Raw genomic sequence first — 19,671 nt, 5'->3', positions numbered from 1 at the left:
CCTCAGCCCTGAGGCCAGCTCTGAAGGGCCAGCTGAGGACAGAAGGGCTCCTCTGACTGCACCTTGCAGCAGTGCTGAACTCAGCACTCTCCCAAAATAATTGTCTCCAGAGAAGAAGGCTTGTAGAGCTGCAGGAAAGGGGGCAGCATGCACCAGCACTGTGCCGGGGCTTGTATAAGCACCTCTGCTTTGCAGCCTGCTCCGGGCCCTGGCAGCCAGGAATTGAGTGACAGAAGAGCCTTGCTGACAGAGGAGGGGCCTCGGCCAAGGCTGCAAACTGAGTCCAATTTGGCATAGGCCCAGGTCCTCCTAAAGCACTTGTGCCCAGCAGCTGCCTGCTGCTTTCCCTCTGCTCTCTAGAGGGCTCTGTTCCTCCAGGTGGGCTCCTGGGGTGGGGCTTGCGAGGTGACAGGGGCTGGCAGAGCTAAAGTCTCCTTCTGTTCCAGGTGCCCATGGGCTGGACAATGAGGCTGGTCACGAGAGCCCTGTTTCTGGGCCTCACAATGATGATCACCAGAGGCTGGGACAAAAGGGACGTGTGTGTGTACCAGCAGCTGCCTGCCGAGGATAATGTCTTCTGCACGTAAGGCTGGTGGGACCCCAGAAAGCAGCTGGGCAGAGGTCTCGGGAAGGGTATTTCCAGAACCGAGGAGCACCTTCTCCTAAGGCAGCCTTTGCAGACAGGCAGACAATGAGACCACCTTGATGGGGACGGCACTGAGAAAATAGAGGACTCTGAGCTGGGCTCCTGCCTTCCAGAGGGTTGCTCTCCTGGGACTAGGACAGTATGTGGATGTGGCTGACCCTTCCTGGGGCTCTGAGGGGCAGGCCTCACCCTCCTTCCTGGGACCCTGAGAGACCATCCTGCGCTATAGCCTGAAATGCTCCCACCCCCCACAAAATGGCACTTTAAAGAAAACTGGCAGTTTGAGAGCTGCTTGTTTGCTTTTCAGTAACAGGCCCCAAGAGTGTTGGGATGGGCTGGCCTTTCAGGGGATATGGCCACTGGTTGCTGTCCAGGGAGGAGGCTGGGCGGAGAGGCTGGATTTTTCCCTTCCCAGGGCAGGAGATTCTCTCTGGCTGTGTGGGATTTTAGCTCCCTCCTCATAGACTGCTGGTTAGAAAAGTCAGTCTTACTCATCATGGGTCATCCTGAGGGCTGCCCCAGCCACTTTGCCACCCCCCCAGTGGCCAGTGTGTTTTCCCACTGAAGCCAACAGAAGTGAGAGAGGGAGGAGGAACTTCTTTCTCTATCTTCTCATGTATGTTTGAATTCTTACAGACATTGCTTTTAGAAAGATAAATACATCTTTTCCCTTAAAAAGTTAGGTAGTTGAAGCCCCCCCCAACAAATTTTGCCCCCATCAGTACATTTTTTAAACTCTAGTGAAACAGTCCTGGGTGAAGTTTTGTGTGGGAGAAAGGAGGGAATATGTCTGCCTCTCACACATGGGTGCCGGCCCTCTAGGTGCTCTGCTGAGCGGAAACTTCAGCGGTGAACTGACTTCTTCCTCCGGTAGGCAGAAGGTCAAGGCCCCACAGCTGGCAGGTCCACTGGGCAGGGCATGCAGGGCTGGACCATGGTGACTGTCCCCTTGTGGGGTGCCTCTGTGCTTCCCTGTGTCTCCCACACTGTGGAAAGCATAAGAAATGGTCAGATGTGTGTGCTTACTGGAGTTGACATGAACATTCAGACCATAGCAGGAGCCATTCTTAGGACTCCCCAGAACACACCAGTTTGAGAAACATGGACTTCTGACACTAAAGTTGTGTGCTAGGAAATGTCTTCAGGTTGTAAATCATTGTTGCAAAAAGGAAGCTTTATCTTTATTCCTGCTGGAGATTTTTGCTTATGAAAGCTCATCACTGAATGTGAGCACATCATGGACACATCAGAGCCTTGAGCAGGGATCAGCACATCCTACGCTGGGGCCCTGCCCCAAGAAACCTACTCAGCTCAGGCTTCTGACCTATGAGAGACAACCCCCCACAACCTGAAGCCACTCCTCCTATGCATATTTAGAGTCTAACAGGAAATTCCTCAAGTAAGAACTTGATAACTAAAGGGACTGATCTATAAAGGAGGAATTTTATGTATAGTGACAGCAGCTGGAAACATTAAGAGAAAAGCTCTTCTGGAACAAAAGCTCACCTACTCCAGACTGACAAAAACATAGAGTCAGAACCCTGGCTCCATCTCAGAATCAAAAGAACCATAGTTGTACAACCCCCTTTATTTGGGTGAGTCCACTCAACTATCTTCTCTCTCCCTGCTGCCCCACACAAGTGGCCCCAAAGCCCTTTCTTCTGTGCTGAAAAATCTCCACCCTTCAGAGTACATCCTAATCTCAAGAAAGGGGCTGCCTTTCTTCTTTTTTCTTTTGTTTATTGATTTTAGAGAGAGGAAGAGAGAAAGAGAGCCAGAGAGAGAGAGAGAAACATTGATTTGTTGTTCCACTTGCTTATGCATTTATTGGTTGATTCTTGCATGTGTTCTGTCTGAGGATTGAACCTGAAGCCTTGGTGTATTGGGACGACACTCCAACCAACTGAGCTACCTGGTCAGGATGGTCCTTTGAATGTTTGGAGACAGATGTCATGCCCCCTGCCCCTGTCTTCCCCCACAGCTGGGTTTCCACCTCCATTTGTCAATTCCTCCTCAGGGGCCTTGGCTCTGGGCCTGCACTTTCAGGAAGGGTCGGTTGAACACAGACCCATTGCTCTTTTTTAAGTGTGGCATCCCACACTTTCACATTGAGGACCATGCAGTAGGGGGTGGGGTTGCCCACTGAGAAGCCTCGTGCCTCTGTGAAAGCAGCTTCATCTCCACCCTTGCTTTCGGGCAGCTGGAATTCTGAGCCGTTTCTAAGGGCACAGCTGGGAAGCTGTTTTTCTTTAATCCAATTCTTACAAGGACAAAGGGTCAAACAGAAGCCTGGAAAAGATAAGTGACTCCCTGGGGAAGCTGTGTGGTATGGGGGGGAAAGTGTAGACAAGCCTGCTGTAGTCGCTTTCTATTGCTGCACAACAAATTACCCTGAAATGAAGCAGCTGCACACATTTGCTGTCTCACATTTCCTCCGGGCCTGGCTTAGCTGGGTGTCTCTGGCTCAAGGTCTCTCAGGAGGTTTCAGTGAAGCTGATGGGGCCACAGTCTCATCTGAAGGTTGGACTGGTGGGGTGCTCTGCTTTTGCGCTCGCTCATGTGGCTGTGACAGCCTTGGTCACCTTGCCATGTGGCCTCTCCATTGGGTTGTTTACAACATAGCAGCTCAAAGTAAGGATTTGAGAGGAAGAACATGTGAAAGAGGGCCTCCAAGCACAAGCCATCATCTCCTTATAATTCTGGAAGTGACATCCTATCACTTCTGTTGTATTCTCTTTATTTGAAGCAAGTCATAAATCCAGCCCCCATTCAAGGCGAGGGGTAACATGAGGGCACAGGGATCATTGGAGGCATCTTGGACACTGTCTGCTACACCCATGTCCCTCTTTCTACCTCAGTTCACGAATTATGAGAACCTGGGCTAGTTCCTTAGCTTTCTCTGGGTCTCAGTGTACTCATCTGGGAAATGAGAACAATGACAGTAGCTGCTACAAGATATTATTGTATGAAATGGAATAATATTATGTGATGCACCTGATCTATTGGGGTGGTCCAATAAATGACATTTCCTCCCCCCAACCCCCACCCCATCTGTATTGCAGTGTCAGATAATGCCCAAGGTGAGATTCCCCCCACTTTCTCGGATGCATTCTAGTCTTGTCAAGAGAACAGGAGCTGCCCCAAATCTTGGGGTAGAGATTAGAACATGCCCAACGTAAGGAATACTGTGAGCAGAGCAAGCACTCACTGCAGGAAGATAGCCCTTCAAGGTTTATGAACTTGAATGCAAGTTTTAAAGTGTATTTTTACTAGATTTAATTTTTGATTCCGTTCATCTTCGGCTTGTCCAGATCTTCTTTTAGGCTGGTTTGATCGTCTGAAGCTGCTGATCAGGACAGAGGCCCGTGCATGACCCTTGGCTTGTCCTGCTATGTCAAGCAACAGGAAGTTTCACACCCTGCCTGGCGGTGCCCCATGGGTGTGACTGGGGCTTGGGGCACTGACCCTGGCCCCCTGGCATATACCTTGCAAGTCCACTCTCAGTGGCTTTAGGCCCATTCACCAAATGTCAACCTGCTGATTTTATTTCACTACTTTAGCACATGCAGCAACTCTACCCGGATAAAAACACGAGACCTGTTTGTTCCCCAGGGAAGGCCCCTCTGGCCCTCAGTTTCCCTCCTCCCTGAACCTTGGCCTTTCCCAGTTCTGTGCCATGTGATGAATCTCCACCTCTATATCTCTCTTGGCCTCAGTTCTCACAAGCTGCAGCAGCAGGAGTTGTGGTAGAAACAAACCAAATGATCCTTGAAAGGCTGCTGTGAAGATAAATGAAAACCCATCCTCTAAAAGTTCTTCAAAAGCTATTATAACCATGCCATCCAAAAGCAATGACTGTAAACTTGGAAGTTTGCTCAGCAAGCCAGTGGTTCAGCTACGTGGCATCAGTGAGTTGTCCTGCCTCAGTTGGCCTGCGTCCTGGCATTGGGGTGTTGGCCTGAGGAGTAATCTTGTATCTGACGAGTGTTGCATGTCCCACCTGCCTTTGCCTAGATAGGACCTCAGAAGCCTCTGGAAGGGGGGTCAGAAGGGGGAATGTGGGGCTCCTCACCAGAAAGCTGTCCTTGCCTTTCTCCCAGGTTCAGACTTTGGGATCTCCCCCTCCAGGTCTACTACCCCAAATAAATTTTCACTGGATCCCCTTCAGGCATCACGCCCAGCAGGAAACCATGGGCGGCTCTGGGTGACCAATGGTGGGCTACGGAGCTGCTCAGCCATGCTGGGCTATTTGGAAAGGCTGAGGACTCACATCTCCTTCTCTCAATGAGTCATCTTAACCAAGTGAATCTGTTGACCTGAGAATGAATGCTCCTGTTGAGAAGGGCTCCTGGTGGCTAACTGGGCTAAAATTTATAAACAGAGCCTAGCAGCTGTTGCCAACAGGAGCTTTTAACACAAGCCTGCAAGCTGCCCGCCTGCACTGTGTTCCTGCCATCTGAGCCAGCCCTTATAAAGGAGTTCCCCGAATTGTATTTCAACCAATAGGAATGAGATTTTTCCTGTCCAATTGGAGCTGCACAGCTATATCCTTATTAGCATCTTCACCAACCAATCAGAGCAGCTCCATTCTGACCAATCAGGACAGCCTTTTGTGGTTTTTTTAAAAAAATATATCTATTGATTTCAGAGAGAGGAAGGGAGAGGGAGAGAGAGAGAAACATCAATGATGAGAAAGTCATTGATCGGCCGCCTCCTGCGCGCCCCCTGCTGGGGATCGAGCCCGAAACCTGGGCATGTGCCCTGACTGGGAATCGAACCTTGATTTCCTGGATCCTAGGTTGATGCTCAACCACTGAGCCACGCCTGGCCAGGCAGAACTGTGCTTTTTGAACCAATCAAATTGTGAGGATTTGGGGTCCTCTTTTGCATGAGAACAAACTAACCAGGGGATGTGGACTTCTCTGCATATAAGTCAGCTCTCCTCCAGCTCAGAGAGCACACTTTTTCTATCCACCGAAGACTGTTTACTCCTCGCCGGAGTGGAATTTACCTGAGTGGAGCAGAGCTGTCTAGCTGGAAAGGAGCCATGCCACGTCACACCCAGGGTGCCTCGCAGCCTTGCTGCTTCGTAACTGAGATGTAACACTATTGAGCTGTTCCACAGTCATGCTGTATCACAGCTGAGCTGTGAAGAAGTCATCTCCTTCACCATAACCCAAATTGGGGATTACTGTTGGTTTTGAACTGGCACCAATGACCATCAGTTGACAAACCCTATGGAGACCCTGGGTATTTGTGACAAAACATCACAGAAGGGCAAGAAGAAAGAAGCAAGTAAAAAAAAAAAAAGGCACAAAGATTTTATTTTTAAAAAATCTATTTGAAAGCCTGGCTTACATCTCTGAGTTTCAAATACAGGTGAGCCCTTAAGGCTCACCTGGTGGTGGTGTGGGATCAGCCTTCCCATTGAGTCCAATCCTCAGAGCACTCAGGCTGTTGAGACCCATTCTTCTCAGAGAGAAAGTAGATAAATAAATGCATACTATAGCCTTAGTGACTAGGTATTTCACCCGCTGAGAGATATTTGCATTTTGAAAGTGCAATGAATAGTAGTTCAGGAGCCTAGGGTATGGGCAATACCTGACCCAAAGAAATAGATTATTTAAGTGGTGGGATTTCCAAACATTGAGAGGATCTCAATTGTGTAGGGGAAAGAACAGTCTGTGCCCATGAAGAAGGCTGTGTTAATTTGCTAAACCTTTCTTTATGTGATAAAAAATTCCTGAAAAGCAATGTTTAAATACTAGTCTTATAAATCAAATACTACTTTAAAGACACTGACCATGTTTGCCTATGATGTATGTTCTTTTTGAGAAGGAAACCCTGATGATAGCTAACACTTCCTGATCTCTTTGCACTAATCACTTACTTCTAGCACCAACCCTGTACTAAGATACTGTTAGTATCCCCATTTTACAGGTGAATAAACTGAGGCACCAAGAGGTTAAGTACCTCTTAGGCCACACAGGTCACATAGCTAGTTAGTGGCAGGTCTAGGATTCAATCCCACTTGACTTTACATTCCCAACAGTGCTAGACTGAAGCCTTATAAACCCCAGGCTCCCTAAAACCCTGACATGGGCCAACCACCTCTCTCTCTCTCTCTCTGTAGGGGCCTTCACATTTCCTACGAAGAGCTGAAGAATCTCACCTGCATATATGTTCCTGAATGCAACAACTACAGGGAGAAGATCACCAAATGGCCCCATCCAAATGTCACGTTCCCAGAGGCCAAGGAGGTAAGTGAGCAGGTCTGGCCTGGAGGATGAGAGCCTCTGAGCTTGCTCATCTCAGTGACTAGAAGCTGTGTGCAGAGCCATCTGGGTTGAGTCTGGTGGTAACAGATGGCTGTTGCCATAAACATGTGCCTTCCTTAGAGCAGCCCCACAGCCTTGGAGGAGATTCGGTGGGTAGGCGGATTGCAGATTGGGAGAGCTTTGTCCAGGCTCAGGGGCCACTCTGCCCGGGCCCTTTCACTGCTTCTGCAGTTCCTGAGCCCCCAAGCCTGGCCCCTCGGTCATCGCAGAGACCAGCTGGGGCATGCTTTGGAGTCCACAGGGAAAAGGAGGAGAGGGGTATGGGGAGTTCTTTCCCAAGGCTCAAGGTGGCTGGGCTTTCAGAATGATTTTCTGAATGGGGAGGAGCTTGTTTGTAAAGGGCAGCACATCTCATGTAGGCTGAACAAGTGGGGGTCAGTGTGTCTGGACTCAGTCATCACAATATGAAACATGCTCAGAAGCTCACCTGAAGGTGTCTAAAATAGAAGATTGGAGAACTTTAGAAACTGGAAATAACTATTCCTTTTACTGGGAAATGATTAGTATCATATTGATCTGGAAGGTTCCCTTGGTTTGGGGAAGGGCCATGGAACCGGGAAGTGGGTCTGTGGCTGCTGCTCCCAGTATCCGAGCCATGTCCTGGCAGAGCTGCTCCAGTGTTCTGGTCGCCCTTTATTTCTTCCTTGACTCCTGGGCCAGACTGAGTCCCCAAAGCATCCAGGGGTGAAAGGTGACCTTCACTTTTTGCTTTGCTTTAGTGGAAGGTGCCGGTGTCAACCCAGGAACAAGGACTGTCATATGTCCAGGGCTCAGACCACGAATGGGTGGAGACAAAGGGTCATCATCAGTGTGTGATGGCAGGCACACCAAGGCCAGCCTCCAGGGCTCCTCTGCATGGTGACATAGAGAGGCCATGGCAGGCTCCTCCCTTCTGTCAGCGCAGCCTGCGACAGCTGTCAGCACAGGCAGAGCAAGGTAGTCAGTGAGGGTGGGGTCACGCAGATTACTTGGAGGCAGAGGGGTAGGTTTCTCTTTCTTTCTTGGACTGTTTTTCACTATCAGGGACCGAAGCGTTGACAGGCTTTGGCAGTACGTGTTTGCAAATGTGACAAGAATCCTTTCCTCTGGGAGTCCTAGCAAGCAAGTAACCAGGAGACCTGCTGAGTCTCCTCTCCCTCCACCCTCCAAGTCCTCTGCACACGCATGCACACTGATGCACAAATGTCAACTCCACCCCCGTGGAGACCCTTGGCCTGGGCCACACCATGGACAGGTGGGAGAAGCAGGGGAAATGTAGGTTGCTGTGATTCTAACTCTTGGGACAGGGGGTGGAGGGCTGAAGAAGCAGGGCAGGAGCCCAGTCCTTTGGAGATGAGAATGATGTCGCCTGGTGGGACAGAACTCTCAGCTCACCATTAATTCACTCATCCTGGTGTTTGTCACTTAAGGAGTGAGGAGGTTGGACCAGATGATTTTACAGCCTATTAACTGTCCTAAGAGGGATTCTCAGCAGAGGGTTGAGGGTTCTGACACTCATGGTATTGCTGCAGATGTCCACTAGATGGCAGTGTAGACCTTCCCTGAGTACCTGGTGTCCTTGCGAGGGATACATTTGAAGTAAGTTTGGAAAATCTTTGCCTTAGGTTGGGTTTAGTTCATACTGATTGTCCTGGGGTATGGGCACATAAGGCAGAGAAGATATCACCCACTCCAGATCCTGGAATCTCCCATCCTGTCTCATCCCTGAGGTGGGGTGAGAAAGAAGACCTGAACATTTAGGAAGGACACAGAGCTGCGGTTAAGAAAGTCAAGGAAGGCAGAGATTTCACAGAGAAAGGTTGGTCGAAGTGGTGGAAAGAAAGAAAAAGTAGCTTTGTACTACTATAGAACTACACATTATGGAAATTCGACCTTAAGAAGGCAGATTCAGTTAGTTATCAAAAGCCACCATTCATCAGGTGGTACCCGCTTTTGCCGAGTACTATGCACGTGTCATTTCATTTAATGCTCTCATCAAGCCTGCAAGTTAAGTTTTTCTTTAATTGAGATTGTTTGTGGCAAGTGACAAAAACCAACTCAAACTAGCTTGAGCCAAAAAAAGAAAAAAAGAAAAAAGGAAGACGTTATAGGTTCACAAACTGAAAACTCTGGGGATGCCTTCAGGCATTGCTGTACCCAGGTACTCAAACAACATCACCAGGAATCTATCTATCTATGTTCCTTTTCTCTATTTTTTAATTTGCAGGTTATGTGTATAAATTAGACTTTCTTTGTGGTGACAAAGACTACCCTCACCAGCTTCAGATTTCTGTTTTACTAGCTTATCAATCCCAGTGGGAATAGATTGACCCTTTCTAACCATTAAAAGTCCCAAGATTTGTCCCAGTTGGATCACATGCCCATCCCTGAACCAAACAGTGAACTGGGCAGCCCCCCTTAACCTATGAAGGCTAAAAGCAGAAGAGGATGCTTCCCCCAAAGGAGAAGCAAGGTGCTGGTTATCAGAATGGGAAAGGTGTTGGGTAGGAAAAAAAGAGTTTCTACAGAAGGAAGTAACTAGGCTAAGCGCAGAGCTGGAAAGTGGCAGAGACAGGGTTTAAACCTAGGCCTACCCATCTCCAGAGGCTTGACCCCTGGGCCACTGGCAAGGGCTCCCAGGGACACCCTGGGGAGCTGGCATGGTCAGGGCAGGCTTGATGAGAAGATGCTTTCCTAGGACAGAAAGAGCAGTGTTCTAAGGAAGGTGGTGGCAAGGAGATAGCGACAGTCCAGGGACAGTGAGAAATGAGACAGTGGCTAGCTTCTCTTTAAGGGTAGAGGGACACACACCTCTAGAGAGACAATGACCAGGAAAGTTGAAGGGGAAATGGGTGCTATTGCTCAAAAGTGTGTGTGTGTGGGGGGGGGGGGGAGCTTGAGTCCTAGTGACAAAGAAGATAAAGGAATTTCCTTTGGGCCCAGGGCCTGATGGAAGAGGACAATGCCTTCCTTAAAAGGTGATTAAAGCAGTGTCACCAAAGCAGTGCATGTCAGTGGACATTACAAGGAGCACCTCCCCCTACACACACATATGCAGGCTCCCAGGCCCTGGAGAGAGGGTTGCAGTGGGCACAGGTTGCCTCTGCCTCCACACCTTTGCTCAGGTTACTCCCTGTATTTGGACCCTGCACTCTGGGGCACCCTGCACCCACCAAAATGCTTCCTCCTTAAGAAGCCTTCCCTGACTGCCTCTCTCCCTCTGGGATCTGCCCCCATTCCTAGCTGATCTCTTCTTTCTCTGAGCCTTTTCAATGTCGTCTACCTTCCAAACTCAGCGTTTACTTCCTTCTGTTTTGTATTGTCGTTGTATATTCATAGCTTCAACTCATTTATAACAAGACTGTGTGTTGTATTTCTTTGAGCCACCCACAGCCCCTAACAGCATCACAAACCCCATGTTGGCTGACTGGGTGACCAAGGACACGGACAATGGTGGGGAGAGGGACTGGGGAGGGGGAGGGGATGGGCGGAACGGGTCATTGGGGAGAAAAAGGGACATCTGTCCGTGTCCTTGGGTTGTGCATATATGCATATAAATTCTTTGGTTATTCTCTCCCCCTCCACCCACCCGTCCTCCTCCATCCCTCTGACATTCGTCAGTCTGATCCATGCTTCCATGTCATTGAATCTATTCTGTTCATCAGTTTATTAAGTTCTTTAGATTCCACATATAAGCGAGATCATGTGATATTTGTCTTTCTCTGCCTGGCTTATTTCACTTAGCATAATTTTCTCCAGGTCCATCCACACTGTCCCAAAGGGTACGAGGTCCTTCTTCTTTACAGCTGCGTAGTATTCCATGGTGTAAATGTCCCACAGCTTTTTTATCCACTCAGCTACTGATGGGCACTCGGGCTGTTTCCAGATCTTAGCTATTGTAAACTGTGCTGCTATGAACATCGGGGTACATATATCCTTTCTGATTGGTGTTTCAGGATTCTTAGGATATATTCCTAGGAATGGGATCACTGAGTCAAAAGTCAGCTCCATTTTTAATTTTTTGAGGAACCTCCATACTGTTTTCCATAGTGGTCGCCCCAGTCTGCATCCCCACCAGCAGTGTACCAGGGTTCCCCTTTCTCCACACCCTCGCCAGCACAGGTCGTTTGTTGATTTGTTGATGGTGCCATTCTGACAGGCATGGAGTGATACCTCACTGTGGCTTTAATTCGCATCTCTCTGATGATTAGCGATGCTGAGCATTTTCTCATGTGTCTCTTGGCCATCTGTATGTCGTAAGGCAAACATCTTAAAGTGCGTCCCTTCTCAAGCCCATGAAAACCGAAAGGCCCCCCGAGAAGCTTCTTGACCAGGGCTTATTCTTTACCTTGAATTTAAGCAGCTGGAATCCTTTGGAAGTGAAAAGACTGCCTTTAAGCGGGGGAATGTGCATTGCATTCAAGGAAAACACCGACCACTGCAGTCCTGTCCCGCCGTCCCTCTGCTTTCTAATGGGGCTCAGCTAGGCCCTAGGTCTCCTCCCCAGGAAGCAGGTGACTCTGTCCTCCCACCAGGAGGGGCAGGCAGTTCCCTACACCACCCTGCATCTGTAGTGTCTGTGTTGCTTAGAGGCCTAGATTTGGGTCCCCAGCACTCAGTGGTGCGGAATGGAATCTTCCAGGTGGCCGAGCTTACTGAGGTGAAGATATGGAGTGGTCAACAGTGGCCAACCTGCAGAGGTCAGGTCAGACACACAACCGGGAGGCTCCCACACAGCCAGGCTGGGGGACAGCGTGCCACTGGTCTTGAGCAATGGGGACAAGAGTTCCAGGACAGTGGGTAAAGTCAGGACAGGGTGAGGGGTCTACTCAAGGTGGGGAGGGCCCACCAATGTACCAGTGATGGTTTAGGGAAGAATTAGTGAGATTCAACCATAACCCAGTGCTCAGCACAGGAACTTAATAAATAAATGGCATTAGTTGTCATTGTGATAAGAGGCTGCCTTGTAGTCTAAGGGGTGGAAGGTGCAGAAGAAGGATTTGGGTTGCGGGAGGCTCTGGGAGGCCTGTGTGGGTCTGAGGTCCAGAGGCAGGAGCCAGTGAGGTTGTAATAGAGAGGGGGTGGAGTGACAGGTAGAGCCAGGCCTGGGGAGGCAGCACCCAGCGCCTAGACAAGAATGCTCACATGTCATTTTATCCCTTTGTCCCTGGTCAAAGTCTGCTAAAATCACCCATCTGTGTCTCATCCCAGCCCAGGCTGCTCAGCCATCTGTTAAGGGGGTGCCTGTGACCACAACAGGACCAGGTTAAAGAGGAGCAATACTTATCGCCATTTCTAACCATGGCAGTGGGATTGTTAGGTTGCAAAGAAACTTCCAGGATTCCGCAGCATCCTTCCAGCAGCATTGGGAGCTGGCAGGGCGGGGATGGTCCCTACAACTGCAGACTGGGGGCGCTACCCAAAGTCACACTTGCCAAAGCTGGGACGTGGAGGAAGCAGCCCAAGATGTCAGGTTTCCTGTTTCCTAGCCCCTGCTCTTTGCCACTCTGATTACTGGGAAACAGTCCCCAATGAGGGTCAGACTCGGGGTCTGTCACGTGTCGGCTCGCCAGAGCAGATCCTGGTGGAGCTCTCCTCTCTGCCCCTCTGCCAGACACTGTTCCAGGAGCCAGGGACACAGATAAAACCAAACCACAGCCCTGCCCACATGGGCACCTGGTAGTAGTGAGAATGTGAACTGTGGTCACTGTGAACAGAATGGACTCAGAAGCACTTGTGTGACTGTCTGTGGCTCCCCGGGCACTTCATCAGAAGCTGCCTGGCCTTGATCTGCATTCCCAGCCCTTATCCCCCATTGCCTTTCCTGCTGTTATACTCGTGGCCCCAGGGTGTGCAGAACCCCTGGTCAGCCCTGGGCCCAGCCCTCCAGGAACTTTGTAATAAAGCCGCCTGTCCCCATCCGCCAGTCCAGAGTTGCCCCTGGTGGCACACAGGATGTTTGCTCTGCAGTTGAGCAACAGATGTCAGCCAGAAGCTCCCAGGCAAGTGCTGGGGAAGAGGGCTCCAGATGTTTTTCAGATCAAATAATGTTTCTTTGAAAAGCTGTGTGGGTTGCTCCGTGGAGGGGGCAGAGGGCACCCAAGAGCAGAGTTCAGTGGGTTTGTGTCCTGGCTTAAAAAAAAGGTCACTTGGCAAGTGTCTGTGTGGGGCTCTTTGCAGGTTCGGGATCTGTTCACAGCGGTCTGTTGGGAGTGTGGGCAGAGGCTTCTGGGATTTTAAAATAGCTGCCCAGCCTTCACTGGAGCCATTTAAATGGACAACCGGTCAACTTTTGAAGGCTGCAGTGACTCACTGCTTGCTCTCACTGAAGAGGGAAGGTGGTGGCCTAAAGAGTTCAGACAAAGGTTTTGAGGATTTTTAAATGAGTAATAATGTCCCTTACTATTTGTTCAAGCTTGTAGACTTGGGGGCGAGGGGAGGAGAGGAGGAGGTGAGGAGGCCCTGCTGGGTGGAGCAGCTGCTAGGCACCCACTGCAGTCTGACAGTCTCCTGGTGGGTAAGGGGCTAAGAACAGGGCAGGGTGGCAGCTGGGGGGTAGCAGTGAGGGGAGGAGCTGTCATATCATCTGGACTTTGAGGGGGTCTCTCTCTCTTACCAGGGCACCCCAACTTCAGACAGTGCATTGTTCTATTTTAGAGCCCCTGTGGCCCTAACCGAAGCCGTGGGGAGCCGGCAGGGCAGGGCTCGAGGGAAATGATATATCTATTTATTTTTAATGGACTATTTTTTAGAGCAGTTTTAGGTTCACAGCAAAATTGAGCAGAACGTACAGAAATTTCCATATGCCCCTTGCCCCCAACAACCCTCTCCACTCTCATCTCCCACCCGAGTGGTATGTTGGTTACAACTGACGAACCTGCACCAACACCTTGTCATCACCCACAGCTGGGAGTTTGCATTAGGGTTCGCTCTTGGTGTTGGACCTTCTGCGGGCCTGGGCTTACGTGCAGTGACGCGTGCCTACCATTACAGTATCATACAGAGTAGTTTTCACTGCCCCGCAGTTCCTCCGTGCTCTGCCTTCTCAACTTTCCCTCCCTGCTAAACCCTGGCAACTGCTGATCTGTTTACTGCCTCCACCGTTTTCTGCCTTTTCCAGAATGTCATAGTGTTGTGATCCTACAGTGTGTAGCCTTTTCAGATTATAAAGAGCCTAGGCTGTAACCTGAGCCCCTTGACTCCAATTCTAGCACCTTCTTCACCACACAGGGGTTTGGTAACACTGTCCATCCTTGCCCAACCCAGTGAGTGGCCAGTTGTCACTTCTGGGGAAGCTAAGACATTGAAGTGGACAGGATCCACCCACTCCTGCCCCTGGTGGCCACGCTGGTGTTCTCACCCTTTGTTTTCCTGCCTGTCTCTCCAGCTAGAATGTAAATTCCCCAAGGGCAGAGACCTCTGCATGCTTAGGAGATGGACAAGAGAGTAGCCAGTTCCCCGGCAGGGAGCTAAGTGCAGGGTGCCGGGTAAGGGGGCTGCCTCTTGGTAACAAGAGTGTAAGCTTTACAATTTCTTTTTTTTTTTTTTAAATATATCTTTATTGATTTCAGAGAGAGGAAAGGAGAGGGAGAGAGAGAGACAGAAACATCAATGATGAGAGAGTCATTGATGGAGCCCGCAACCCGGGCATGTGCCCTGACCAGGAATCGAACCCCGATCGCCTGGATCCCAGGTCGACGCTCAACCGCTGAGCCACGCCCGGCCGGGCAAGCTTTACAATTTCAAACCACTTTCCCTGTGAGGACAGTCCTTCTCTCCCACAGTCCCGAGGGGTAAGCCAGGCAGGTGTCTCTGTCCACGGTGGGGAATCCGAGGCCGGAGGTCAGCAGGAGAAGGCAGATGCTCAGCCTGAGTCCACGCCTGTCCACATGCCGCCTCGCACTTCATTTGAGTCTTCTCACAACCTCATGGACATTAGTTTTGCTCCAATGCACGGATACATTAAGTGGGGTGGTGAAACTGGAACTCAGATCCCCTGGTTCCTGTGCCATGCTCTTTCCTACTCCTGCTCCATCCCCATAGTCCCTAAGTGTTTACCCCAGATGGGCTGAGCTGTTTCCTAGCTGTCACCTCAGCCACCAGCTGCAGGTCCAGGGAAGAAGCTAGACCCTAAGCCAACGCCAGGAAGGAGTGGGATGTGGAGTTCCCCTCGTTCCACCACCTCCCTTTATAATTGGGCCTGGCGATAATAAATGATTTAGCGAAGGGAAAGATGGGAGGGAGGTGGGGGCATGCAGGGATGCAGGGCCTGCACAAATCAGAGATCCTTGGTTTCTCCGCATCACTAACAGGAGGTAGAGGTAGAGTCTGGGTAAGCCATCAGGCCTTCTAATGCCCCTGAGTTCTTTTTGCAGCATTGGGAATTCAGAGGGTCAATGCCAGTGGGTAGAGACAAGCCCCTGGCGGACAAAGACAAGACCCAGAGGGACCCGGAATGGAGGGAGGAGAGCCAGGCCAACCCCAAAGCAAGGCTCTCCAGGCCTGCTCCTGGGAAGGCCTAGATAGCCTCCTGCTATCTCCTGGGGCTGCCATTGGAAGAGCTGACACCAGGGGGAGACAGGTGACCATCATCCTGCCCCATGAAACTAGAGCAGGCAGGCTGATGGGCCTCTGGAGCAGGAAGGCATTGCCCAGGGCAGTTGGGCAGAGGAGACGGGCTGGTATAGAGAATCAGAGGGTCCAGTATGCATACCTTTGAGCCCCTCGCTCCATCACTCCTTTTGCCAGTCAGTTGTGAAAATGCTCTTCTATTCAAATATAAATATCCCTGGACTGAAATTCCTTAAACCAGGGGCCACTAACTCAAAATGCCCTCAAGCTCCAGGCCCCTAATTTGGTGGATGAAGTGCCCCCCTCCGTTGAAAGGAAAGGAAGAATGCTGAGCAGAGCCACTTGCACTGAAAAACGCTCCTCACATCCCAGCCGTCATTAGAAAGAGTTTTAAATTGTGCTGATGGTTCTCTGTTTATCACGTTTCCCTGACCTGCAGACTTTCTAAGTGTGAGCAGCCTAGCGAGAGTGAGCGCTGCTGGGCACCAAGCAGACTCCCTGGGTTTACAGAGTCTCGGGGGGGTGGGGGGGGGGGAAGGGGGCCAGGGAAGCAGCCAGGCCCTGGCTTTGCACAGCCCTTATCTTGTGTCCTAGCTCATCTGTGTCCTAGAGCAAGTTACTTCTCCCTCAGATTCCTTTCTTCACCTTAAATGGGTATGATATCCATTTCTGGGCAAGGGCCAAATAGCCAATTCTCAATTCTCATCTTTTTTCACTGACCTGTAGCATTTGATCCAGTGGGTCACTTACGCCTTCTAGGCGACATTTTTTCACCTGGCTCCTGGGACCCATGCTCTGGATTTTCCTGCTTCTTCACTTCCCAGTCTCCTTCACGTAGATATCCTGGGCTCCCAGGTATGGCACTGTGCTGACCCCCGCCCATCAGTAGGTGCTGAGCACCTGGGATCAGTGTCCATGGCTTTCCAGAAGGATACCGGCAAGAGTAGTTTCTAGAACGGAGGGCTCAGATACACCTGTGGTCATAAAATCAATTCAGGGGCTGCAACCAGCAACTTAAAAAAATGACACAGGGTGACCCAGGTTGCTCGGACATGACAGCTGCTTGGTTGGCACATCCTAGCATGTGGCAGCCTAGAGGACAGACAGAAAGAGGGAGCTGGTATCTGAATTTCCAGTGTCTAGCCCTCTCTACCCCACATACCCAGTGCCCAGCCTAGAATGCTGCTGAACAGGGCTTTGAAGGATGAATAGGAGTTGGGTGGATGAGAGAGTGAACCAGCACTTCCTCGAAAGGTTCAGGGCATAGAGGATCAGACCTCATCCTTCTTCTCACCTTTATTTACACTTTCTCCCTTGGTGGTTTCATCCGATGTCATGACTTTAAGTGTCATCTACATGGTGTCCTACTCTCAGGGCCACTGGGGTATCTGATAGACCCCTCGAAGGCAACATGTCCAATCCCGGGTGCTAAGTCTCTATGTTCCCCCAAACCTGCTCCATCTGCCTCTTTCCCCATCTCAGCAAAGAGCAGCTACAGCCTCCAGCTGTGTCGATTGAGTGTCTTGGAGTCATCAACAACTGTCCTTTCCCTCCAGCATGCATTCATCCCACCAGGACACCCTCTTGGCTTCACTTTCAAAATATATCCAGAAGCTGACCACTTCTCTCCACCACCGTTAACACCCTGGCCAGGGCCACCCCCTTCTACCTGGATTATTGCAATAACCTTCTAGCTGGTCTCCCAACTACCATGCCTGCCCCAAACGCCAAGCATATTCTCAATACAGCAGTCACAGTGAGCCCTTAAATCTGCAGGCCGGATCATGTCACTCCTCTGCTCAGAATCCTTCCATTTCTCCCCAAGTCACCAGAGTAAGAGCAAAAGCACTCACAATGGCTTACAAGACCCTGCGTAAGCCAGCACACGGTCATCTCTCTGACTTCAACTCTTAATCATCCTTTTTGCTTCATTCATCTGGTCCGGGCCTCCTGGCATCCTTTCTGTTTCTTGACCACACCAGGCATGTTTCAGGGCCCTTGCACTAGCAGCTCCCTCTGCCTGAATCGCTCTTCCTCTTCACATCTTTGTGGTGCGCCGTCACAGCTGCTTCAAGTCCCTTCTCAAACATCATCTTCTCAAGGAGGCCCTCCCGTTGCCCAGCCCCGGCACTCCTGAGCCCCCTTACCCGCTCTACTTCTTTCCATCGTATTTAGCACCTTCTAACCTACACATAATTTCTTCATTTACTATGTTTGTCTGTTGGTTTTATCCATTCCCATCTCACAGTTACCATCTGAGATCCATGAGTGCAGGAATCTCTGGTCTATTCACCCAAGTAAGTACCAGAACAGTCTCTACCACATAGTACACAATTTAATAAGTGTTTGTTGAATAAAGATTATTTGACGAAGATTACGAGAGATTATGTATGTAAAGCCTGGCAGTGCTGACACAGGAAGCATTCAGTAAATGGTGGTGGTGGTGGTGGTGATGGTGATGACAGTGGTGATGATGGTGGTGGTGGTGGTGGTGATGATGGTGGTGATGATGATGGTGGTGATGGTGATGGTGGTGGTGATGATGATGATGGTGGTGATGGTGATGATAGTGGTGATGATGGTGGTGGTGGTGGTACTCTTTCCCGAAGCTCAGGTGACCACTGCAGCCTGCAACATGAAAGCTGAGGCAGGCAATGGACTAGAGGGCGTGGGATTCAAGGTAGAGGGTTGTGGGTTTTTTCGTTGTTTTTTTTAAGGATTTAAAGATAGATAATGGAGATGGGGAGCTGGAAGGGAAATATTTTATCCCTGGTTGAAAAGGAACAGATCTACAAGGCTGGACACAGGGCTATGCAGATAGCAGACACAGTAAACCTGAAGAATGAATGAACAAACCCCTTGCCTTGCCAGTACATGCAGAGCTGATTTTGGAATCTTGGGGCAAGCATCCTTGGCAAAAAGTTTTTGGGACTGGATTGAAATAGGGATGATGAAAAGCAGCCATCTCCTGGCCAGAGGTTCCCACCCTCTGCTCAGGGTCACACCATCCCACCTGGTACTTACCAACTCTTGGGGCCCCTTGGGAGGGTTGGACTGGAGGGAAGATGCACATCTCTGGGGAACTGAAGTCCCAGATTTCCTCTCCCACCAGTGCCTCTGCGTGAAAAACTGGTATTAGGTGATAAACAATGCCAGCAAAACTGCCATTATTCATCTTGCAGATTGAATAGTGGTTAATTTCAGGTTAGGAACCTAATCCCTTGATTTCTATCTCATGTGCTAAGAAGGAAGCTGCTCACAAGCTCTCCATACATCTGGCACTCGCCATCCTCCCCCTTCCTCATTTCCAAAGGGAACCAGAGCCAAGTGAAGCGTACCTTTTCCGGCATGTAATTGTGGAACAGCTATTTCCTCCTCCCTGTTCACTTCTTCCATTCACTAGCAAAAGCCCAGGGCCCAGCGTAAACCCCAAAACTACAAAGCCATCAAATGACTAGAAAAGCAACATACAGGTAAATATTTATCTGATCTCAGAGTAGAGAAGGTCTGCCTGGGCATAAAAATCAAAGGGCAAAGCCATAAAGGAAAAGAAGGATGGGTATGATTTACAACAATGTTTGAAACTTCTACACTTTAAAAAATGCCATAAAGAAATAAAATTCCAACGACAAGCTGAGAGAACATATGTGCCACAAATATGGCAAAGGACTATTATCTCTATGCGTAAAGAGCGCTTACAGATCGATAGGAAAAAGACGAATGCCCCGCAGAGAAAGAGGGCAAAGCTTGTTAACAGGAGATTATAGAAAGAAGAAAGTTCATTGAAAATATGGGGGGAAAGCTCAATTCCATTTGTAATTCAAAAACTGTAATTTAAAAAACAGTATGGACATTTAAAACCAATCAAATTTGCACTTTGATTTTTGTATTTTTTATCTGTTTGTTAGTTTAAAGAGAGTATACATTACTGGTAGAAGCACAAATTGTTTTGTCTTTTCTGGAGGGCGATTTGATGATTTGAATTAAAATCATTAGCATGTTCATGGTATTTGAACAGTAATTTTAGCTCTGTGAATTTATTCTAATCTGATTACTTCATCAGAGACATCCCCGCAAATGTATGTAAAAGGATGTTTGTTTTAGTGTTATTTAAAATAGCAAAAGAAAAACCATTGA

At 49.5% G+C, this 19,671-nt stretch overlaps 1 protein-coding gene across 1 annotated transcript in view; it reads left to right on the top strand.

Moving 5' to 3' along the window:
* Positions 1-452: 452 nt before the first annotated feature.
* PEBP4 (phosphatidylethanolamine binding protein 4) overlaps positions 453-19,671 on the top strand; it is a 182,795-nt gene continuing 163,576 nt past the window's right edge. The window contains exons 1-2 of the mRNA XM_016211715.2: positions 453-583; positions 6,780-6,906. Coding sequence (XP_016067201.2) covers positions 453-583; positions 6,780-6,906 — 258 coding nt within the window. The remainder of the gene's footprint in view (positions 584-6,779; positions 6,907-19,671) is intronic.

Source organism: Miniopterus natalensis, chromosome 4 (genome assembly GCF_054644295.1).
Source record: "Miniopterus natalensis isolate mMinNat1 chromosome 4, mMinNat1.hap1, whole genome shotgun sequence".
NCBI lineage: Eukaryota > Metazoa > Chordata > Mammalia > Chiroptera > Miniopteridae > Miniopterus > Miniopterus natalensis.
This window is presented reverse-complemented; position numbering and strand designations above follow the sequence as displayed.